Below are 25,224 nucleotides of genomic sequence, written 5' to 3'. Positions count from 1 at the left end.
TCATTTTTATCAAATGAAATATTCCAATGAACTTATTATAATTATTCCGTCAAATATCACATGTAGGCTAATTTAAAATATTAAAGCTGATTTAGTTAATGAAATTTAAATTCACATAAATATTAATGAATTTTAACCCATTCCAATTACATGCATACAAGTATAAATTTCGAATTCCAATGCATTCCAACTATAAGCAACTAAACACAAGTGATGTAATTGTAATTCAAGATTTTCAAATCCTGGAAATCCTAAATTTGAGTTCCAGACTACCCAAAATCTAGGATTGTTGGAGAGTGTCAAACGACCCCTTAAATTGTACAGTAGGAATCTCCCGTTTGTATGTCAATCTCTTACACCTCTGTTCTCTCAACTCCACAGCTGAGATACGAGGAGTAAAAAAAAAAAAAAAAAACTAGCTAGCTCTTTGCTCACATTTCGTCTCTTCTTCAATGATGTTCATTCGAATCCTCGAACACATTGGTGATTTTTCCATTTGAACCCTAATTCTTCTCTTGTAAATTCATGTTCGCGGAGCGACTTTCGATGGAGGGCTCTGAATCTCTCTTCTTCTTCTTCTTCTTCTTCTTTTTTTTTTAAAAAAATATTTTTATTTTTAATGAATTGCATGCTTTGAGAGTGTGTTTAGATGCTTGTAAGTTAACCTGATTTACATGTAAAAGTCACTTACAGGTAATCGTGTTTAGATGTAGGTTGTAAGTTACTTATAAGTAAGTTGGTTTTTGTGTTTAGGTAACCTGTAAATTACTTATAGATAAGAAGTTCTATATTCACATCGAACCAAGTTTAGCGTAGGGAATCATTCTAATATGTTATGATTATATAAAAAAATTTGACACAAAATATAAAATTTTGTTAGGCCTATCTAAATAAATACTTAAACCAATTTTTAAGGTAAAACAATCATCAAGTTAATCATAAAAGTGGAACCGGTGATTCAAAACACCTATAATATAGAACAATATCTTAATATAATAATTGGCAGAAAACTATGGGAAAATTTTAATTGGGCTCATTAAGAATTCTATTTGTTGTAGCTAGATGATTGGGTTCTTTGCCGGATTTACAACAATAAGAATGACTATAAAAAAATAATGCAACATATTAAAGAAACATCCCACATAGAGACTATGGATTCTTTCAAGGCCTCTGAAGACATTAGATCAGCCATAGCTCTAGAAGCAGATGTTGATAACAACTCATTTATGAGTTGGAACATATATGATTCAAATTGTTGGAAGCAACTCAGCTTTCTCACTCAATGCCAATCTTGCAAGCCTTGATAGAGCCTGATCATTGTATAACTTATGGGACCACACACAAAATGGTTTAATAAAATAAAATGGCCCATCTTAAAGGGCAATAGCTAAATAATAGAAGTTAAAAATATAAGAGTAATGGTCTACCATGATGGACTAGACAATGGGACTCGTCTTGATGTATATTTCATTAGTTCATTATGAGGCATCATCTAAAAAAAATTAATCCAAATCTTAGATGAGCCACACCAAAGAAACAATTAGCGGTAATTAAATGCCCACCAATAGAATTTACTGTGGGCCGCAAACGAGTTGCATCAAGCTTATACGTAAGTTTTCCCTTATCTACGTTTGTGTGACCTTGTCAACGGGTTGGATGGCAAATAAATATAACGATGGGCCATACGTAGTCTCTAATGGTGATCATTTAATCACCACTTTTCCTATGATGTGACCCACGTGAGATTTGGATTTGCCCTCATATTTTGGTCCAACCTCGAAACAAGATCGCAGAACCGATGGACAGTGTGGATATATCAATACATAAGGTGGGCCCCACTGTCACGCCTCACCGAATCGGGCCGATTCAAAAGCAAGAAAAGTAAAAAACCTTGTAACCCTAGCAACCGGCGCACGGCAATTGTAGAGAGACAGAGCTGCTTGCAGAGAGGGAGAGAGAGAGAGAGACGATTGCGGAGAGGGAAAGAGAGAGACGATTGCAGAGAAGGAGAGAAAGAGAGACGATTGGAGCTGATTGCAGGTAGGCTGTTTGTGCATTTCTCCCCCTCCTCTTTTCAAAAATCCGAACGTTGGGCCTTAAGTCACTTACAGGGAAGTGACTTCTCACGCCCAGCTCCCTGCAGTTTCCTGGAAGATTTGACTGTAAGTGACTTACCGGTGAATTTCCTCCCCAAACACCACCTGTAAGTGACTTCCCTGTAAGTTACTTTCATTTTACCCAAGTTACAAGCATCTAGATGGTGTTTTTGATGCGTTTGGATGGAGATTCCTATGATTTTGACTGATAGATCTGTCGTCAAGATGATCTAGGGTTCTGTGTTTGGTTTTGGAATGTATGTTTTGGTGTTTAGATTGATTTAAAGTGTTTTATGTTTGATGATGGGTTATGCATGTTGTATGTAGCTTTTTCTATGGTAGATTTTGATGTTTTGTGTTTTGATGAAATTGAATAGTAGCTGATCAATTTAAATGATAGCTCTCTTTGATATCGAATTAGGGAATTATGAAGTAATCTCTGTTGAACTGTATATATGATTCTTTTCGGTAGCTATTTGAATGCAGTTATGTTAATTTCTCACGTCAGCTGATATGGATTTGCGATAGTAATGGAACTTCTGCATGAGTATGGATGCTGTTAGATTTGAAATTATGTTTTGTTGTCGCAATTCTTGTGAGAAACTGAGATACTTGAATCCACATCTTCTTCTTCTTCTTTTTTAGGGGGTCGTTTGGATGCCTGTAAATTGGGCAAGTTGTGAATGATTTCGGAAATCATTTATTCTGTGTTGGGATGACCTTTTTGACCTGTAAATCATTTACAGCTTGTAAATGATTTACAACATTTACCCCCATTTGATTTACAGGCAAAAAGGTGGGATTTCATTTGCAAGCTCCACATTTACAGTCTAACAGCTATATTTTAAAAGATTGGCTATCCAAACACAGACAATCATTTACCTGTAAATCATTTACAACTTACAGCCAAACAGGACAAACTGTAAATGGTTTACATCTATAAATCATTTCCCACTTAAACCATTTATAGGCATCCAAACGACCCCTAAAAAAGGTGAAAATTAAAAATAAAAAGTGGTTCCCTTGCACGTTGTTAGCCTTATCATCTACTTTGTTGCCTTGAGACACGAGCCTGCTTTCAGCTAGGTGATAATCTTGTGGAGTCGGCATTCTATTACATGAGGTGGTTGTGTTGTTCAGAATAGGTGCTGTAAGATTATACTGGCCTTGTCATTCCTTCTATAGGCTGTTTTTTGTGCCATGCCCACCTTTCAGGTTTTAGAAAGGGTGAACATTGTTGTTTAAGAGTGATACTGTTATTGGAGTGCATTTGTTGTTCATACTACTGCCAAACAGTTAACCATCTCTTGGAGATTTTACCTGACTGGTCATTCAAATGCAAAACTTGAGTTACCCATAAATAGTCCAAGACACTGAGATACATGGTCCCACTTAAGGGTAACTTAACTCTTTTTTTTTTCTTTTTTTTTTTTTTTTGAATTTCTAGTTTCTTTTTATTGATAAGTTGCACAAATGATAATCTTGACAGACTATTGATTGGAATTGTGAAGTGGAAACATTAGGCCATGTTTGGAAGGCATGGATTCATGCCAAAAAATGGAAAACGAAAAGGGTTTTCCATTGATTTGATGATTTGTTATGTTTGGATAGTAGAGGAAAAGGTGGATTCCCCCCAACAATCATTGCACTTTTCCATATTTTGAATTCTTGGCACAAGAAACTAGGTGAATACTGTGAGAGGAACATGAAATTTTCACTTGATATCCAAACAAGAACTCAAAATCGGAACCATGTTTCAATAGTTATTGTTGCTGACAAAATCTGGACTTCCCTCCGCTCGGATACTTGAACTCCGAGTCACTTCAGAGACCTAAACCTGCACAACCGTTGTGAGCAAAGGAGACCTTGGCTAAAACAGGGGACCCTCCGATGCCTAAGTCAGGTCAAGGGAATCTGGGTCTAAGTTGAGTTGTTGAGGGAGAGTGCAAAATATTGCGTACCTATTTCCTCCCCGCAAGACATTATTTATACCCCCTCACCTGAGATGGACATGTCCGCATAACTCGGCACATCCTGGGGCATTTGCCACATCCTGCGGGAGATTCGACTACCCAGTCGTTGTGTGGTCGTACGGATGTGGGCGGTTGAGTAACCGTTGCCAATCGTGTGGTAATGGGACACCTCATGGTCCCCCTCATAAAGTGGGTTCCGATCTGAGTCTCAAACTGAGCACCTCGGCGCCAGATCGTTCCGAGCTAAGAGCTTCAGCCTCGGATCATTCTAGGATTCCGCTCTAAATTCCGAGTGGACTGACTTAGCCTCAGATCATTCTATTTGGGGCTTCGGAGTGAAAACATAACAGTCGTCGAATTGGAGGTCCATCCCTCGCCTATACTCATGACTCCAAGCTTAGTCTTACGCCTCGAGTCGACTCTGGATAACCTCAGACCTCGGAGCTAAGACGTCTCTGATCTTTCCATATCAGAAGCCCCCTACTCTCTGAGTTCGGACACGGACTCAGAGAGTAAGCACATGCAGAAGATTGGTAGCTTCCACCGTTGCGCCCCCAACGCGTGCAGTCGCAATCATGGTTTCCATATTCGAAAAGATACGTACTCGAGGTTTTCCATCCTCGGGTTATCCTCAAGCAGACGCATGGCGACAGTTAAGATCTCGAATCGTCAGAGAAATTATGAGGGATCGCCACAGAAGCCACGAGAGACGGCTAGGTGACGCTTCCACTGCTCGGAGCTCGTCACCCGATGCCAAGGGCACGCTACTTGGCAGTGCTTGGGCCAGTGGCACTTAGCCACGTGTCTTCCGAAGTCGGCTCGCGACGGTTCGGCTGCGGCCATCAAGTCCCGTCATTAATGCAAGGGTCACTTGTGGGTTATAAAAACCCCTGGCGCTCGGAGATGCCTCCATTTCTGTTTTCTGAATTCTTATTGTTGTGAGCTGCCTGAGGAGGCGATTTACGGCAAGCGTAACTTGCGAGGAGAGGCAATTCCGACAGATCAACAATTTCCTGTAAAAGCGATTTATGGCGACCGTCCTAAACAACTTCCAATGAGGACCCCCCTAACTTCCGGATTGCCTTTATTTACTTCGTTTCTGTGAAATGTCGAACGACTCGGAGATGGTCCGAGGCGACTATGCCTTCGAGAATGATTTTGGGCCAGAGAGCTCGGATAATAGACGAGAGGCCTTTAAAGGCCCCCTTGATGCAGTACCCCTCTACCCTCCGCCCAAGAGGGGTAAGGAAGCTGGGGCTCGGATACGCCGCAAGGGTGGGAAAAAGGCCTCTCGAGCCCCTCGAGATTCGACAGAGGGGGCTACGGAGATGCCCGCGAGTGGGCGAACTGCAAAGACCATCCCAGGAGGCTCTGTACTGGTCAAGTCCCAGATGGACTGGATCCGATCAAAATTTGAGATCCTGGACTCCATACGGATACGGGCGCCAAAGCCCCTTGACACCGCTGGATCTCCTGCCGAAGGGGAAGTAGCGATCTTCCTCTGCACCCTACAATGTGGACTCTGCCTTCCGATGCATCGCTTCATCCGAGCCCTGACGACTTATTTGGGACTAGCCCTAGGCCATTTTACTCCAACACTTGGAGGGTTTTAATATCTTCATACATCATCTGGCGCCAAGTCAAGAACCCGAAACTGACACCAGAAGAGCTGATAAGTTTATACTTGATCAAGCACGATAGTCAGAAACCGTGGTACTATTTTGCGACCCGCCACAGCAAGGGTTCGGGGCTAGTCCTGCAACTTCCATCCTCTAATAAAGATTGGAAGAACAAGTGGTTCTGGGCTTCGGGCCAGTGGGAAGTACCAGCGGCGGAGCTCAGGAATCTGAGGACTCGGGTTCCTACCCGATTTACTCTTCCAGGTCGAATCCTGAACAATCTCTTTATAATGCCCCCTGTTTGCTGTAACCTAATCAGTGTTTTTATTCCATTTTTGTAGACTTCCCGAGGGGCCCGCCTCTTGTCACCTCGAACCAGAAGAATCAGATCACCAATGCCAGGGCGCGTTCAGAAGACCTACGCTCCTGGTCGGCCTTGATCACTGCTGACAACCTTCATCGATCCGAGCTCTGCAAGTCCAAGCCTCTCCGCACTTCATTCAGTAAGTGTCCCTTCGCCTTTTATTTTGATGAACTTGAAGCTCTCTCAGCTTAGACATTGTTTCATTGTCCCGTGTGCAGGCATGGCCGAGGCCTCCGGATCTCGGAAGAGGAAGGCCCCCCCCGTCTGTCGAGGAGATGTTGAGGTTCGAATTGCGGACGAAGACAACGAGTCGAAAGAGGCAGGTGACCACTCGCGACGGAGGCCCATCGGCCCCAATTTCTATTGCTGCAGCTCTGACTCCAGCTTCAATTTCTGTCGCTGCAGCTCCGGTTCCAGCTTCAATTTCTGTTGTTGCAGCTCCAGCACACCGCGGTCGGGGCCGCGGTTGATCATGCTCCAGCTCTGATTCCCCCTCCAGTCATCGCCCCTCGTGTTTCCGAAGCGCTTCCACCAGCCCCCGAACCTTGCATAGCCATCCCGTCTTCATCCGAATAGGAGCAGGCCATTCAGATGACCGACGCGATGCTCTCTTCTCCCGAAGTCGAAGATGATCCTAGAGCCGAGTCTCAAGCTTCGGCAAGCGGCGGGACTAAGGCAGGGGGAGCTACGAGGTCAGCTCGAGTCGGGACCAGTGGGGACAGACTTCCGCCGGGCTATCATATGTCGGGCTTAGTTCGCTGGGCTTCGAAGCAATACCCAGAGGAGGAGATTGCAGCCCTCCTCAATAAGTCAGACGAGTCCTTCATAAACAATATGGCCTCCGTCTTCTACTCGGTATTTTACTAACCTTTCCTGTCTTAATTCTCCTCTCATCACGTCTGTGTGCTTATATTCTTTTTTTTTTTTCTGATTCAGTCTGTCCCGAAGCTCCTGATGACTCGGGAGAGGTTGTGGGAGATCAAGCAGAAGGATAAGGAGATAGCGGCTCTCAGGGGCGAAGTCGGGACTCTCCGAGATGAGGCTGCGTTCCTCCGAATAAAGCAGGCGGAACTGCGCCAGCAGCTCGATGATGGAAAGGCGCAAGAGCTGCAACTCCAGGGGGTCGTCGACGACCTTCAGGCACGATGCACTACTGCTACGACTGAGCTGACAAGAGCCAGGGGCCACACCGATTCACTCGCAAAGGACAATGCCCGATTGGGGGGTGTACTGGAGCGAACCAAGGTCGAGGTGGCGGAAGAGCTAACGTAGGGAAAGGAAGCTCAACGGGCTGAAGATGAGGCCTCCCTGGCGTTGGCGGTGGCTGCTTCTGTGGACGGGTTCAAGTCCTCCAAGGAGAGGACCGCCGAAGCTACCAAGTTCTATAACTACGGCTATGACGCTTGTATATATGCGGTCCAGGAGCTCTATCCAGATCTCAACCTAGAGCCCCTACTTCCCAAGGACACAGGGGAGAGACCGACGAAAGATGTCTCCTCGGGCCCTGCTCCTGCCTCTCAGCCTCCTCTGACCGAATAATTTCTGACATTCCCTCTTCTTTAACTCTTTTAAACAATAATTTTAATGGATAATTTGGTGGATGATCTTTTTGACCCTCCAGAGAGGGCGTGATATAACATAGTTGATTTTTTGGATGATGATTGCTAGATGTTTAGTTGTTGATTGACGAGCCGGCCCCTTCGCAAGTCGGCTCATTCCAGGGCTGTCTTCTTGTATTTAGGGGAGACCCCTTGGTTATTTCTTATTTTGTAGAATCGTGTAATGTTTAAAATTACAAGGATCGACCCCCCGAGGAGTCAAGCACCCCCCCCCCAAATGGCGTGTGACTTTTTGTAGATCTGTTGGTTTCACGACGAGCCGACTCCTTCGTCAAGGAATCAGGTCGTCAATGGTCTTTTCCCCTAAATATGAGGGGATCCCTTGACGAGTTTTCGTGGGTTAACGTACTACTTCTCTAAGGGATCAGTCCATTGAGTCGGCCCCTGCTTGTGAGAGGCAACTTTTTCTTTTTGTTGTTCAAGTAGATAGATTTTATTGAAAGCCTTAAGAGGCTAGTTGATCCAAGGTGTACACTTATTGAGAACCTTCAGCGGCCAGTACATCAGAGGTAGTAGATTTTCAGGTGCTCGGCATTCCAGGGGTGGGGAAGCTGACTACCTTCGAGATCCTCCAAGTGGTAGGAGCCAGGCTTGGTCGATCGAACCACGCGGTAGGGCCCCTCCCAATTGGGTCTGAGTACTCCAGCCCCTGGCTCTGCAGTATTCTAGAAAACTCGGCGAAGGACCAAGTCTCCTGGACGGAATCGCCATGTTTTGATCTTGGAATTGTAGAATCGTCACCTGCTGATGCCGAGCAGCAACCCGGAGTCTGGATACATTTCTAGCTTCCTTGAGTAGGTCCAAATTAGCTGCAATCTGCTCGGCGTTCTAATCTTCTTGATAGTTCCTAACCCGAGCCGTAGGGAGGCTAATCTCGACTGACACCATCGCCTCCGAACCGTAAGAAAGTGAAAATGGGGTTTCCCCAGTAGACGACTGAGCCGTAATCCTGTAAGCCCAGAGGACGAATGGGAGCTTCTCGACCTAATTGCCTTTCGCTTTCTTTAATTTTGTTTTGAGATGGTGCTTGATGGCTTTGTTGACTGCGTCCACTTGTCCATTGGATTGCGGGTGCTGAGGCGAGGAATACGCGTTCGTAATGCCGAGCCCCCAACACATGCCTCGGAACTTGTCGTTATCGAACTGCCTGCCGTTATCAGATACGATAGTGCGCGGGATTCCGAACCAACAGATGATGTTCTTCCAAACAAAGTCAACCACCTTCTGCTCCATGATTTTTGCGACAGGCTCGGCCTCGGCCCACTTGGTGAAGCAGTCGACTGCAACAATAGCGAACTTGACCTGTCCTTTCCCAGTGGGCAGAGGTCCGATGATGTCGATCCCCCATTGGGCGAACGGCCACGGCTCACTCATGGGGGTCATTTCTTCTGCAGGCTGCCTTAGCACGGCCGCATATCGCTAGCACTTATCTCACCTCTAGATGTAGCTCTTCGAGTCCTCCCTGATGGTCGGCCAGAAATATCATTGACGGAGTATTTTCAGAGCCAGGGCCCGACTACCAGAGTGATTTCCGTAGATGCCCTCATGAATTTTCCGAATTACGTAGTCTGCTTCATCAGGTCGGAGACACCTGAGGTAGGGCTGTGCATGGCCTTTCTTGTACAAGGTCCCGTCCAAGACTATGTACCGTGCAGCTCTAACCCTCAGATGCCTTGCCTCCAACCTGTCCGAGGTGACCTTACCAGATGTGAGGTAATTGTAAATAGGGTCCATCCAGCTCGGTATGACATTCACTGGGTTGACCGCTTGCTGCTCCGTCCGATCAATGCTTGGATGCTCTATGAACTCTACTGGGACAACCCGAGGAATCTTTCCCTCTGCGGTCGAGGCTAGCCTCGAGAGGGCGTCGGCCCGGGAATTCTTTGCTCTCGGTATTTGATTGATAGTGCACCTTCGAAATTTCTCTATCAACTTTTTGGCCTCGGGCAAATGAGCTACCATCCTGGTCTCCTTGGCCTCATATTCTGTGGAGATGTGATTCACCACCAACTAAGAGTCGCATCGCACCTCAAGGGATTGGACCCCCAAACTGGCTGCCAGTTTGAGCCCAGCTAACAGGGCTTCGTATTCTGCCCCATTGTTAGAGGCCTTGAACCCTGATCTGATTGCATACTGGATGGGTGTAGAGTCAGGCGCGACTAGGACTACCCCTGCTCCAGCACGCTTGGCGTTAGATGATCCGTCAACGAAGAGGGTACACCTCGGTTCTAACTCTGTATCTTGTTTAGTTGGAGGAGCGGGCAAAGGAGCTACTTCTGCTTCGGCGCTCGTCCCCTCTGCATTTGGGGCAATGAACTTTGCAATGAAATCAGCCACTGCTTGACCCTTAATCGCGGTCCTTGGTCAGAACTGAATGTCGAACTCCTCGAGTTTGATCGCCCACTTAGTTAGCCGACCTGACGCCTCAGGCCTCTGAAGCACTTGCCTAAGGGGAGAGTCGGGCAAGACTGATAGAGTGAGCCTGGAAGTACGGGCGTAACCTCCGAGCCGAAACAACCAAGCAGAGCGCCAACTTCTCCAAAGGCGGGTACCTTGTCTCGGCAGGTACCATTGCTTTACTCACATAATACACAGGGTGTTGCTTGCCCCCCACCTCCCTTATCAGCGTGGAGCTGACGGCTGAATCTGAAACTGCCAGGTACAAGAACAAGGATTCGCCTTCTTCCGGCTTGGACAGTTGGGGCGGCGAGCCCAAATACTGCTTCAATTAATGGAAGGCTTGCTCACATTCCGATGTCCACTCAGCCTTCTTATGACCCTTCAACTGTTGAAAGAATGGGATGCATTTATCAGTGGCTCTGAATATGAATCGCCCGAGTGCTGCTACTCGTCCAGTGAGGCATTGTATCTCTTTTGTAGTCCGAGGCGAGCTCATATTGAGGAGCGCCTTGATCTCGTCAAGATTTGCTTCAATGCCCCGCTAACTGACCTGAAATCCGAGGAATTTGCCGAAGCCGACTCCAAAGGCACACTTCGCGGGATTCAGCTTCATACGGTATTCTCAGAGGATGGAGAAAGTCTCTCCGAGATTTGCTAAGTGATCGGACGCATTGATGCTCTTGACGAGCATGTCGTCGACATAAACCTCCATGGTACGTCTGATCTGATTGGCAAACATTTAATTCACTAATCTCTGATATGTGGCCCCAGCGTTTTTCAGGCTGAACGACATAACCCGGTAACAATAGTGTCCCTTGTCAGTGACGAAGGTAGGCTTCTGCCTGTCTAAGGGATGCATTGCAATCTAGTTATACCCGGAATAGGCATCCAAGAAGGAGAGCAGTTCATGTCCTGCTGTACTGTCTACCAACTGGTCGATCCGAGGCAATGGAAAACTATCCTTGGGGCAGGCCTTGTTCAGGTCAGAGTAATCCACACAGACCCGCCACTTCTCGTTCGCTTTCTTGACAAGGACCACATTTGCAATCCAATCTGGATAGTGCACCTCCTCGATGAAGCCAATGCCGAGGAGTTTGAAGACCTCCTTGGCTATGGCTGCATATCACTCGGCGTCAAACGGTCTCCTCTTCTGTTTCACTGGTCTGTGATATGGATCCACATTCAGCCTGTGAACCATGACATCGGGAAAGATACCCGGCATGTCCTCATGAGACCATGCGAAAATGTCTCTGTACTGCTGCAGGAAGGCCAACAATTCAGACCATTGCTCAGAATTCAATGACATTCCGAGCTGAATGGTTTTGCTCGGATCTGCTTCATCAAGCGGCACGACCTCCAAGTCTTCCACGGATGAATCCTCTGTATGTCCCCTGGGATCGAGGATGTTGATGGTGAGAGCTTGCTTCACCAACCCTTTGTTCACTGCTATCGCATAACACTTTCGAGCCTAGTGTTGATCGCCTCGGAGGTAGCCTATTCCGCCCTCGGTAGGAAACTTCATCATTAGATGATATGTGGACACGACCGCCCTCATTGCATTGAGGGAAAGTCTGCCCAGGATGACGTTATGCACTGATGGCACATTAACGACCAGGAAGTCCACCGGGAGGGTGACTCGATGCCGTCCATCTCCCACGGTCATAGGGAGGGAGATGGCTCTTTCGGAGATCACCTTTTCTCTGGCAAAGCCATGCAGAGGGGTCTTCACAGGTCTGAGGCGTGACCTTGGAATCTTTATTCTTTCGAAAGCCTCCAAGTAGATAACATCAGTCGAGCTCCTGGTGTTGACCAGGATGCGGTACAGCTTGTGGTTGGCTATGGTCATAGTCACCACTAAGATGTCGTTGTGCGGATGCTGAATTCCACACGCATCATCTTTCGTGAAGGTCAGACTGCAAGGGCTGACTCAGAGCTCTTTCCTCGGTCTCTCGGTCATGTAGATGTAGTGCTCCGGGTCAGGCTTCCGAGAATGGGCTTTACGGGCCCTATTCGAGTCTCCTGCACCGGATGAACCAATAAAGATGGTATGGATTTCAACCGGTTCTTCTACAGCCTTGCTCGGCTGCTCTTCTCCGCGAGTTGTTCTCTCCTCCTTCGTGTATCGGCGCAAACGACCCTTACGGATGAGGGTCTCGATCTCATCCTTGAGATCCACGTAATCACTTGTGTTATGGCTGTGATCACGATGGAAACGACAATACTTGCGCTTGTCTCGATGATCTGGGTCGGCCTTCATGCAAACGGGCCAATTCAGGAGCTTCTGGCCTCTGATGTCCAGCAGTATTTGTTCTGTAGATGTGTTGAGCGGAGCGTAGGAACGGAACTTACCCTCAGGCTTTCTGCTCGGGCGACGATCACGAGGGACATGGTCGTCCGATTTCTTATTGCATGGCTGAGGTTCTTCGTTCCTCAGCCTCTTCCCTTTGGTCGGCAGCTCTGTCACTTGAACATTTTTGCGAGAGTTAAAGAATTCCTCGGCGTTAATGTATTTTTGAGCTCTGGTGACGAGCTCGGCCAACGTCTTCGGCGGATTCTTCCCAATGGAGAAAGTAAACTTCCCCTCTTTCAAACTGCTGAACATGGCAGAGAGCGCCATTTTATCATCGTAGTCCTCCACTTGCAATGCCTCCTCGTTGAAGCAAGCGATGAAGTCCTTCAACGACTCTTTAGGCCCCTGCTTGATGGTGAACAAATGAGTAGTAGGCTTCCAACTCTTCTTACCACTTATAAACTGGGTAAGGAATAATCTGCTAAGCTCTGCGAAGGAACCAACTAAATTGGGTTTGAGTTGCCTGTACCAACTCCGAGTGGATCAGGTAAGGGTGATCGAGAATCCCCTATATATCATCACGACCGTGGCCGTCTGGATTTGTATCTATGAGCGATTGGCCTCTATGTGTTCAGACGGGTCTCCAGACCTAGAGTACTAGATGACGGAAGGTATTCAGAACCTCTGCGGCATCACCTCGTTCATGATTGCAGAGGTGAAGGTAGGTTCGGTTTCTTCCATCATTGCTTGAACGGCGGCGGGAACAGACGAAGGCTACTGATTCTGTTGTAGTATCAGAACCCGATTATTAAGTTCTGCGAACCGCGCTTGCTACGGACCTCTGTTTTCGGCCTCTATCTCTCGTGAAGCCTTTACCTTAGGAGTCCTCCCTCCCCTCCTCCTCTCTAGCTCATGACGAAGATCCGTCGGTGCTTGAGCTGAGGTGACCGAAGCATTCGGCCGAGCCTGGGTCGTTGTGTTCTGAGTCAGAACTTGATTTTAGGTCGGGAGAGGATCCTGAGTTGAAGCTGGAACCCGAGCGGATTGATGTTGTGACCCTTCGGGTCTCATACTCTGCGGTGCGAACTGGACTTCCACCACTGGTCCGACCGTTTCCTGGACAGGAGGCAGCTGTTGCTCCTGTCGTTGTTTCATCTAATTGAGTTCATCACGTAAGGCTTGGATCTCGCTCTGCATGGCTCGATATTTACTCGCCCGATTACGAGAATGCTGGGATGACCCCGGAGCTAACTCGGCGTGAAGTAACGAGGAAGACCGAGTCTGGTCATTCGGCTCCGGCTCCACAGCTGCGGATTTCTTCTTTCCTCTTGCCATTGTAACGGAAGATAGGAAACTGACTTTTTGTATCAGATTCTCACAGACGGCGCCAAAAATGTTGCTGACAAAATCCGGACTTCCCTCCGCTCAGATACTTGAACTCCAAGCCACTTCAAAGACCTGAACATGCACAACAGTTGATAGCAAAGGAGACCCTGGCTGAAACAGGGGACCCTCCGATGCCTAAGTCAGGTCAAGAGAATCTGAGTCTAAGTTGAGTTGTAGAGGGAGAGTGCAAGATATTGCGTACCTGTTTCCTCCCCACAAGACGCTATTTACACCCCCTCACCTGAGATGGACATGTTCGCATAACTCGGCACATCCTGGGGCATTTGCCACTTGCCACATCCCGCGGGAGATTCGGCTACCCAGTCGTTGTGTGGTCGTGCGGACGTAGGCGGTTGGGTAGCTGTCGCCAATCATGTGGTAATGGTCCCCCTCATGGTCCCCCTCATAAGTGGGTTCCGATCCGAGTCCCAAACCGAGCACCTCGGCGCCAGATCGTTCCAAGCTGAGAGCTTCAGCCTCGGATCATTCCAGGATTCCGCTCTGAATTCCGGGTGGACCGACTCAACCTCAGATCATTCCGTCTGGGGCCTCGGAGTGAAAACATAACAGTCGTCAAATTGGAGGTCCATCCCTCGCCTATACTCATGACTCCAAGCTTAGTCCTACGCCTCGAGTCGGCTCTGGATAACCTCAAACCTCGGAGCTGAGACGTCTCTGATCTTCCCATAACAGATCTAATAGAAATCATCATTAGATTATTATTATTATTCCTTTCCTTTTCTTTTGTTTCCATGTATCCAAACATGCCTTTAACAACAATATCTGGAATTGGTCTTTCTTTGCTAGAATTGACTCTTTCAATTTTGTTCACTCATATATGGTAGAATTGCTCTATGATGGACCTTGATTATGTTTTTGAATAAGGAACGAGGGAGAGTTTCTGCAATACATTATTGTCTGTGAATGCACATTATGTGGAACCAAATCACCGGGATGCTTTCGTTCCAGGAGTGAGTATGATAAAAAATGATTTATTTAGCATAAGAAATCAATGCATAAATGCATCTGGTGTATAGGTTGAAGCTAATTTTGTCTCTGGCATGTTGAATGCTAAAACTATCAAGAAAGTATTTTGTATGATTGATTTGTCGAATGAGCACAAGTAAACTTAAATCTCTTGAACTTGAAATGGCTTGTTAGATATGGTAGTGTCAGCATCTCAATATTGCATGTCTCCATTGCACATGCCCAAACCATCTTAGTCTACTTTCCCTCATCTTATTCTCTATTAGTGCTACCCCTAAGTTCCCTCTAATGCAGTCATTTTTTAGTCTATCCTTTCAGTTTGAGTGGTACACGACAATCACATAAATTCCACAGCACATCTCCATTTCTTCCAAACAACTTGAATTTATGGGCAACGTCCTTCTCAATCTCTCCACTCATGAATTATTGACCCAAGGTAATGAAAGTGGCCATTTTGGGAAACTTCTTGGTCACCAATCTTAACTAATTCCTTGTTTTCACTCCTATTGTTACTAGAATTGCACTCTATATACTCTGGTTTAGTCTCTCTTGCTTTTTGAAAATTAGGTTTGTATGTTAATATGGGGACCGGGTAGGAATTTTTTCGAAAGAGCTTAAGTGGACTTATGCATGATCACTTTTACACCCTAGAAGTTTTTGTGGTTCAGGAGTCTTATGTCACTGTCTGTTTGATTATTGATTAATAGCACCAGAAGTTTAACACTAAACTCTCTCATTAATCTCATACTTTTCAACATAATTGGACTTTAATTTGGATAAAATGAGAAAAATATCAAAGATACCTGTGCAACACCAAGCTTCAAATTTTCAGATGATTGTCATTTAGGAATTACTGGCAGGGATGGGTGGGCTGGCGTGAGACGGTGGTGGGAGAATGGTGATCTGGTTTTCTGGGCAGGTTGAGATTTCTTTTGCGGTCTTGCTGCAGATGTTAAAATTTGTTATTCAGTTTAACCTTTTCCTATAACCATCAAATGCAATTTTGTCAGTCCTTGCTAACGTTATTCCCAGAGATGCTAACACAGTGGATGCCCTTGCTAAGCAGGTGCAAGTAGGCAGAATCTGTGGGTTTGAACACTCCCGCTAAATTTGCGACATTTTATAGTGTCTGAACTGTTTGTTGACCCCTGCTTGCGTGTTGTTTTGTTCTCTTTTTTTTTTGTGGTTGTTTTGTTGCTTGGCGCTGCCTTCTTTGGCAGGCCTTCTGTTGTATTATGTTTTCTATTTCTTAATAAATCTCAGTTTGCATATAAATAAATGAATAAATCAAATTTGAAAGAGTGAGCTTAATGCATTTACAATGTTCTTAATTTGCATAATATAGACAGTCTTCTTGAAGGTTCTCTAATTCTAAGCATGCACAAAACTGTCCCCTTGCATGCCGCCTTGTGCCAACACTCACGTGTGAGATTAAGCCATCCATCACATGGGTCCCGGAATGGATACCCTGGCACAAAAATTAGGATAGTCCACTCATCCGATGGACCACATTGTATTATACAAATAGACGGATGAAGAGCCTGGCTAGGTTGTTTTAGCCGTCTATGTATGCTAGCCCACCTGATTAGTTTTCTTGCCCAATTTTGGGGCTAGGGAATCTATTCGGTGGAGCTTACCTGATGGACTGCTTGGATTTCTGCACATATGCCAGACTGGCATGTGTGGCAAAATTCACGTGGATGGACTATACCACATGTGGAGTTAGCATATGCTTCCCTCTTGAGTGGGATGCTTGTTCTTTCCCGATTCCTGTCCTTCTAGGGTTCCCACTATTGCTCCGTTTTTTGTTTTGTTTTTTTTTTTTTTTTTTTTCGGCCAACTTGACTGGGGCTCATTTAGGGTTTTTGTCCAAGTTTATGTAACAAGGTACTCCATATTCCAGAAGATTGCAATGATGTACATGGGTCTTGGACATATTGACACAACAAAGAGTAGTTTAATATCTTAATTTATCCTTTTTATTTCTTCCATAGTTACACTTTTATGCTCCATAATCATTGAGGTGATCCACTGCAAAAGACTGAAGATTTTAGGCCCCTGGCTCTATTATCTACAAGCTGCGTTTGTACTGCAGTATGGTGTTAGCACTGGTGGTCATATTAACTGTTATCTGTCCCTTTTGCAATTTCTGACATTTGCAAGAGCTTGTAGGGTTTCTTACATCCATGACCTGATATGAATTCTTTGCCGCTTATTAGGGTCCAAATTTCTGTGTGTGGCCAAACAGGTCCACCTATGATCAACAAAGACTGTTGGATAGGAGGAATTCATTGTAGATTGCACGTGACCACAAATAATCATGATGGGCTAATCACAGCCATACAATTAAGTGCATGCAAAATGGAGAGTAAAAATGGTATTATCGCACATTTTGCAGGCCCTTGTTTGGATGAATGCGATCATCCGATCATGGTAATGTTGGAACAATGTGAATCCACACTTCAACACTCTTATCCAATGGTCCACCTCGATCATGTATGGGCTCACTTGAGCCCCCTTATAATTCGCACTATAATAAGTTATGAAGAATATATACTGTATTGTAGCTTTAGTTTCTTAATCTATGTTTTCTATTTCTGCTCCTTTTTATTTTGTTGAATTTGTTCTTCAGCTTCCTTTTGTTTCATCAACTATTTGGTGTCAGTTTTATGATATTGTTCACTAACTAGATTCAACATAGGATTTGGAAAAAATCAATATTTGGAATAGGAATCCTTAAATCCAGGAAAATATTCTCCTGTTCAACCTCTTTAGTAATTATCTATCTCAAAGATTTCAATGTTCTAATCCTTGAAATAAGGCGCTGTCTATAAAGATCGATGATCCAACCTCAAATTTGCTTATGTGGTGTTTTTTTTACTGTTGTAGTCATGGCAGGATCGGCACCAGAAGGGTCACAATTCGATGGTCGTCAGTATGATACTAGAATGAATGAGTTGTAAGCCCTTTTTTTTGTCATTGCACTGAATTATATTTTTCCTTTTTCGTATGCCAATTGAGTTATAAATTTAAAGACGTAAAATATAATGATTTTCTTGTGACAATGGTGCTAATGGTTGTTTTGGCTTGTTTTATGGATGGGTGTAGGTTGGCGGCTGATGGACAAGATTTTTTTACATCATATGATGAGGTTTATGAAAGTTTCGATTCTATGGGTTTGCAGGAGAATCTTCTGAGAGGCATCTATGCATATGGTGGATACATGCTTATCTGGATTTTTTTATTTTTTTATTTTTTAATTTTTGTTGTGAAGAAATACTGAAACTCAAATGGTTAATGTCTATTTGAAGGGTTTGAGAAGCCCTCCGCAATCCAGCAAAGGGGAATTGTGCCCTTCTGTAAGGGTCTTGATGTGATTCAGCAAGCACAGTCTGGTACTGGCAAAACAGCGACTTTCTGCTCTGGAATTTTGCAACAGCTTGATTATGGTCTAGTTGAGTGTCAGGCCTTGGTTCTTGCTCCTACTCGAGAACTTGCCCAACAAATTGAAAAGGTTATGCGCGCACTTGGAGATTACTTAGGAGTGAAGGTGCATGCCTGTGTTGGTGGTACCAGCGTGCGTGAGGATCAGCGCATTCTTTCAAGTGGGGTTCATGTTGTCGTTGGCACTCCTGGTCGTGTTTTCGACATGTTGCGAAGACAGTCCCTTCGCCCTGACTGCATCAAGATGTTTGTACTGGATGAAGCGGATGAAATGCTTTCACGAGGTTTCAAGGATCAGGTTCTCTTTGACCTTTTGCTGTATGTTGTTTATCTTTCATGAATTAACTGACTGTTGGATTAATTTCTTTTTTCATGAATTAACTTACCATAGGGTTTTTTTTTTCCCCCCCGTCTTTGATGAATTAACTCACCATAAGATTAAAACCCTTAGCTCACAACTTATTCCAAAAAATTACGAACACAACCTTACAGCCCTTTGGTAAATCAATCATAACTCTTAAGTTAATTCATTACAGATTGGCATGTTCTCGGGCCCTTTTGAAATCTAACTTAATGGACATTGAAAAGAGACCAATTTCTTGTTCGTCAGATGTTGTTTCACACTCAAAATGTGGGTATGAAATTGTCTAAAAAAGAAAGGAATCTATAATTTCTTGTTAACTAATCCTAGACAACTCGAAATACAATGGGCTCGCTGAAAGGCCCAAAAAAAAAAATCCTTTAATGTGATCAAGGCTCACTATGGGTTGCATACTTGGTGTTAGCTCCACCTTGTCTTGCTCCCTGGGGATTCTTATTCCCACCCAAAGAGTAATTCTCAACCTCATTCCTCTTGCATTGCATGCAATCTTGGTGAAATGTAGGCATTCTAGCCCTCCTAAGCAGAAAGTTTTTATGTAGGTAAGGAATCTCAGAATGAGATCAATCAACACTTCTGACGCAGGACAATTTGATTTTTCAGTGGGAGCCCACAAGTATCCCATTATTGGCCGATCAAAGATCAGGACATCTGATTGCAAACCTCAATCCAATTGAAACATTCATCTGATCTTTCATCGTATCTATCTAGAGTCTAGACCATCAATGTGTGCACAGATCCTCCACCTGGATGGTTGAACAGTCCTTAGGATTTATTTTTTAATTCGTTCTTAAGAGTTTGAGTTGCTTATGATTTGTTGATTGTGTTTCCCTATAGTATTTTTGCAAGTATTTTGTGGTGTCGTGTTTCAGGTGTCTAATGGTGTTTTGATTGACATGAAATCAGTCCCTTTGATGAGCCTATTCTGTTTCCTTTAAAAGGGGCCCAAGAGTATGCAATTCCGATATAATTATAGTTAGTTATGGATGATACAGGGAAAACATGTATGGTTATGACAGACTGTGGGATATTTTTAGTCATTTTTAATATTTTATGAGATGGATGATTAAGATTATGAGTAATGGATGATTATATTGGGGTTACTTTTGCTTCAAGGAAAAATATAAACATATAGAGACTCAAGTGACTCAGAAGAAAAGATTAAACTAAAACTGCAAGTTATGGATGACGACACCTGCAACCTCACTCACCTCTTTGAAAAATGCTTGTTAGGTAAAAAGGCTGATCTAGCAAAAAATATGCTCATTTATTAAAGAACATGGCGAGAGAGTTCATTAAACCCAATCCCAAAGCAGCAGCCACCCCACCGCCGCCCCCCCCCCCCAACAAATAAATAAATAAATTGCAACGTTTTTCATTACTGTGAAAGCATTTGCACTTTACTGTGCCTGTTTTTTTCCTATATTTTTATTATGTGATTCATTTCCCCACATTTGTTTACACAATAATACAAGTGCAGAAATCTCTATGATTTCAAAGCACATCCCAAAATGAACTTAAATTTCTCAAGCACTTATTCGAAGATTGCCTAAACAAACCAAGGAAAAAGGGGCCCCACCATATGCACCAACACATGTGGGGCCCACTTTTTTAAGTAAAGAAAAAGGACATACACATGTTCCTACCTATTTAAACCATCACATTCACGAATACACGATCATTCTTGTAGCCAAAATTAATCTAAACCAAAGAAAAAAGGGGCCTCACCATACAAACCAACACATGTGGGGCCCACTTTTATAGGTAAAGGAAAAAAGGACCAGCATGGGTCTTTCCTGTTAAAACCATCACATTCGTGAATTTTTATGATCATTCTTTTCTTCTTCTTCTTTATATATATATATATATATATATATATATAGTTATTGTTATGATCATTCTTATAACCAACGTTTATCTAAACCAAGGAAAAATGGGCCCCAATATACACACCAATATGTGGGGCCCACTTTTTATGTCTAGAAAAAGACATGTACCTGTCTGCAATTATTTGATCCCCATATTCTCTTGAATCAAATCCTTCATAGGAACCACACACCCATGAATCAGATTTCAAAATTCCTTCGAATCGAACCCTAAATAGAAGCAGATCCCCAGACCCCTCTTTAGATTACTAATTTAGTAGAAGCAAATCCCAAAATCCCTTTGAATCAAACCGTAGATATAAGCAAATCCCAAATTCCTTTCAATCAAACCCTAATAGAAACAAATCCCCAAATCTCCCTTATCCATTTGAATCAAATCCCTGAAATTGATAGAAATTTAATTACAATAGAATAAAATGAAATCATGATTGACGTTTGTACGAAACCCTCGAATCATTCAAATATATTTGAATGGAATCATTTGAAAATAAGAAAACATTACACAACATACGCAAGTGGTGGGGAGATGAACGCCGAAGCAGAATTCTCGATGAAGAAGAGTCGGTAGTTGCATGGAAGCAGCCAAATGTTGGTCGAGGGGAGGCGTGGAGATGGGATGGGAGAGACACATGTGAGTGCGAAATAAGAGGCTTGTGTGCATATGAGAGAGTTTAGAGGCTTTTGTATGTGGTACAAAACGAGCGGCCCATTCGTGTAGGAGAACATCTCATTGGGGAGTGGGAAAAAGAAGGAGCATTTTAGTAGGAAAATTTTGGGACAACATTTACATAACGCAAATTGCAATTTTCTTCTGCTATAGTTTTGATTGAAAGAGATTTGAATAGGGTTTGTTTGAAAGGGTCGTTGGAATATGCTTCTACTTACGGTTTGATTTGAAGGGATTTCGAAATTTGAATGGGGTTTGGGAGTTCCATTTACTAGGGTTCAATACCAAAAAAATTTTGACATTATACAAACATGGCCAAATTGATCACAAATCTAGCAAGATTTGGTAATTAACGTTGAATCAATACATTTATAGTAAGAAAAAGAAGAAGAAGATTGCTTACATATTTTTCGATTTTCCCAAATTTGGCCCTGGATCTTTGATGCTTTGAAAATGGCTTAAATCTTCTGTTTTAGTGTTCAGAAATTCCACAAATATAGTTGAAAACTGGATTTTAAATAGTCTCAAGAAGCAAAAATGTCTTCAAGAGAAGGAACCGTTATGCAAAACAGGCCAAGGCTGTTATGCATGGTGGACCATTACAGCCATTATAGGCCCATTATGATCCTTTTTTTTTACATGGGCCATTACGAATCCATATCACTTAATGGCTTATGTCTTTAGCTTTATGGCTGTTACAGAACTGTTTTTTTATACGTTGCTCTAAACCCTTGAATCTCTGGATGAACAATTTTTATTTTTATTCTAGGGTAACTCAAAATTTTATTAAATAAAACAGAAGGGGAGAAAATACAAAAGGGATGATGAGGAATCATCCAGCTAATGCAATGATGAGAGAACCCCCCCAGCTGCCCTGGAAAAGCTCCAAGGTGTAACCCTTAAAAAGTATTAGACACTCTACCCTGTTCCAAAACAACCCACCTGGCCTTGTGGAACAGTTGGTCTGGGTCGCTGCCTTGTCATTGAAAGATCTGTTGTTGTGTTCTGGCCAAGTCACCCATAGAATGGCAGTGAGGGAGTGGCGCCGACAGTCCTTTTCCTCCCTGATTGAGTGAAGTTCTACATGGAGAACAGCTCCCCACCATTTTGGGCATCACCCAAAAGGATTCCGACAGAGCAACGAATTTCTCCCAAGTTCTCTGAGTGAACTCACATTGAATGAAAAAATGATCCACCATTTCCTCGCTGTGCAGCGTGCAAGCACAAAGAACAACAATTAGGTAAGTTCATTTGCCGTTTCCAAATACCCTTGAGTTGATGATTGATTTTTAATGGTTATTTTGAGATTTTCAAACACATGTTGCTTCTATTCCCCTCAAGCACCTATTGCTTTATGTCCTTACTGGTTGATTAAGACTAGAAAGCCATGGGGTATATTTTCCTGTCCCTTCAATCAATTTGGATATTTTGGTATCGGTTGTACTAGTAGACTGTCTGTGCATACCAACAACTGCTTATTTGGTGTATTTATCTATTGTGTGGCACCTTTGGAATAATCCAGATGCTAGAGCTTAATCTGGCATCTATCTTCAGTTTAATCTATCATGTAGCCAATTCACCCAGCTGCTCTGGTGTTTGTGGTGTGTGTGTGTGTGTGTGTGTATAGGGAAATGGTTCTATGCGGTTGAGCTCATGGGAACTTCCCATGAGGTCAAGCTGTGTGGGCCCCACCATGATGTGTGTCAAACATCAACACCGTGCATTTGATGGGTCCCCTTTTAATTATGGGATATCCCAAAAATCAGCGGTATACGGAACTCAGGTGGGCCATACCATCTAAAATCATGTGAAGACGTGCTTAAAACATATAAAAGCACTTGGTGGAGCCCACCTGAAACTTGGATGCATCTGAAACTTGGTCTGACCCCTCATCCAAGTGGGACACACATAATGGATGGGCTGGATTTGTAAACCACATCTCAGTTGGCCCAACAAATGAGTATAAATGTTTTAATGGGAGAGTAACCCCTCTCAACTTTTGTATGTGGTGTGTCCCACACAAGTCATGGATTGACTTGATTTTTAAGCCCGAGGCCCACCATGTAATGGTGCATCTGACTGATTGGTTAGATGTTCGACACACATCGCGGTGGGCCCACACAGCTGGACCTCATGGGAAGTTCCCATGAGGTCGACCGCATAGAACCATTTCCCATATATATATATATATATATATATATATATTATGAGTTGAGGAACTTTAGCCCCATGAGTTAAACCGCTTATTTCTCCAACCACTGTGTGGGCTGTTGTGTGCCGCTGCCGTCAGTCTATTTACCAAAAATGAAAAGAAAACATCACAAGGGAAGAAATTGCTGGACAGAGACTTTTCTTAGAATATCTGCAAACTCACCTCTTGTGATGAATATGATTGTCTGATGAAAAGAAATATTTATATCTCTGAGACCCCAAATTTTATCAAGGATGTTATGTGATCTCCAAGAAATCCTTTTACACATCGAATCCCCCCAAAAATGTCAGATCCCCTTTCTCCATAGACTTCCTCTGCAACAAAGAGCAGAGATCTCAAGGCCTTTTGAGCATAGCCACTTCTATCCCTGCATTTTTTGCGGATGAGACATTAGTTTTTTGAAACTGAGAGTTAGAACATTTTTTGTGACATGTTCTAATGATCAATTGATAGAGTGATTACTTTCTTTGAAAAAAAAAATCTGTCCTGATAATAATGACGTTTGCACAGTTTAGTATTCTAACAATTGATTTTCTGTGCCAGATCTATGACATTTTCCAGCTCCTCCCTTCAAAAGTCCAGGTAGGGGTCTTTTCTGCTACAATGCCACCCGAGGCTCTTGAGATTACCCGCAAGTTCATGAACAAGCCTGTGAGAATTTTGGTGAAACGAGATGAGCTGACCCTGGAGGGAATTAAGCAGTTCTATGTGAATGTCGAAAAGGAGGAATGGAAGCTGGAGACCCTATGTGACCTCTACGAGACCCTGGCCATCACTCAGAGTGTCATCTTCGTTAACACCCGACGTAAGGTTGACTGGCTGACCGATAAGATGCGCAGCCGGGATCACACAGTCTCTGCCACCCATGGTGATATGGACCAGAACACAAGAGACATAATCATGCGTGAATTCCGGTCTGGATCCTCCCGCGTGCTTATTACCACTGATCTCTTGGCTCGTGGTATTGATGTCCAGCAGGTCTCACTCGTCATCAACTATGATCTGCCGACACAACCAGAGAACTATCTCCATCGTATTGGGCGTAGCGGTCGTTTTGGAAGGAAAGGTGTTGCGATCAACTTTGTGACGCGTGATGATGAACGGATGCTGTTCGATATCCAAAAGTTCTACAATGTGGTGGTCGAGGAGCTCCCATCAAATGTTGCCGACCTCCTCTGATGACATTTTTCCCTTGCTTGTCAAGGTCAGGTGCTCTTTTTTTTTTTTGGGGGGGGGGGGGGGGGGGGGGGGGGTTATTTGGAATTTAATATTATTAAATGTGGCCTTTTAGTTAGTGTGTTGTTCTGGAATCTTCAAACATATCTGATTATGGAGTGATGCCAGGTCTAAGTGCATTTGCATTGTTGGTTTCCATAGGGTGCCCAACACAGGGGTGGCTCTATGTAGAGATCCCATTTTGCAAATATCTTAGCATCTATATGCGCCTTGTATCATATATTTTCTTGCTACCTAAAAAGGGCAGTTCGTATCAGTTTTCATGTTTTTCTTTCTTCTATTGTCCAATGATAAGAGGTTCATGTAGAATGAAAACATGATATGATATTGAGGATTGGACTCGACAGCATTGGGGCCAATGCAGTTTTACTGTTCTCATCAATGGTGAATCTGTTTTCGCATGGGACACTAATTCCTTTGCACGTGGTTCGTGTACTGCAATATGATCCGCATCAGCCCATGCCTGGGGTCTTTAAATTGAGCTAAATGGGTTGAGAGTAAGAGAACATATATATATATATATATATATATATATATATATATATATATATATATATATATATATATATATATATATATAAAATCCGAATTGATCATCACATAGGTCTTCCCTCTGATGGCTCACATGCAGAAACTATGATTATTTTTTTATAATTATTTTTTTAT

At 43.7% G+C, this 25,224-nt stretch overlaps 2 protein-coding genes across 8 annotated transcripts; one reads left to right on the top strand and one right to left on the bottom strand.

Annotated features, from left to right (window-relative positions):
* Positions 1-1,878: 1,878 nt before the first annotated feature.
* On the top strand, positions 1,879-24,940 carry LOC131217761 (eukaryotic initiation factor 4A-15). Of its 7 annotated transcripts, none has more exons than XM_058212682.1 (6): positions 1,879-1,922; positions 1,979-2,040; positions 17,624-17,693; positions 17,843-17,949; positions 18,046-18,476; positions 23,866-24,940. In XM_058212682.1, the coding sequence occupies exons 3-6, from the start codon at positions 17,626-17,628 to the stop codon at positions 24,499-24,501; spliced, it is 1,242 nt and encodes a 413-aa protein (XP_058068665.1). In that variant the 5' UTR covers positions 1,879-1,922; positions 1,979-2,040; positions 17,624-17,625; the 3' UTR covers positions 24,502-24,940. The 7 variants fall into 7 exon arrangements, with proteins under 7 accessions (XP_058068665.1, XP_058068666.1, XP_058068667.1 ...); XM_058212681.1 differs by lacking the exons at positions 1,879-1,922; positions 1,979-2,040 and adding an exon at positions 15,107-15,170 and having other exon boundaries at positions 23,866-24,526; positions 24,667-24,940; XM_058212683.1 differs by lacking the exon at positions 1,879-1,922 and having other exon boundaries at positions 1,947-2,040.
* LOC131249532 (uncharacterized) lies at positions 11,999-13,102 on the bottom strand. Its single transcript, XM_058250339.1, has 2 exons — positions 13,044-13,102; positions 11,999-12,884 (listed from the first exon to the last, which is right to left on the bottom strand). Exons 1-2 carry the CDS (start codon positions 13,100-13,102, stop codon positions 11,999-12,001), a joined length of 945 nt encoding a protein of 314 aa, XP_058106322.1.
* Positions 24,941-25,224: the final 284 nt, after the last annotated feature.

The sequence above is a fragment of the Magnolia sinica genome, chromosome 1 (assembly GCF_029962835.1).
Source record: "Magnolia sinica isolate HGM2019 chromosome 1, MsV1, whole genome shotgun sequence".
NCBI lineage: Eukaryota > Viridiplantae > Streptophyta > Magnoliopsida > Magnoliales > Magnoliaceae > Magnolia > Magnolia sinica.
Note: the sequence above shows the minus strand (reverse complement) of the source record. Positions and strands in the feature narration are given on the sequence as shown.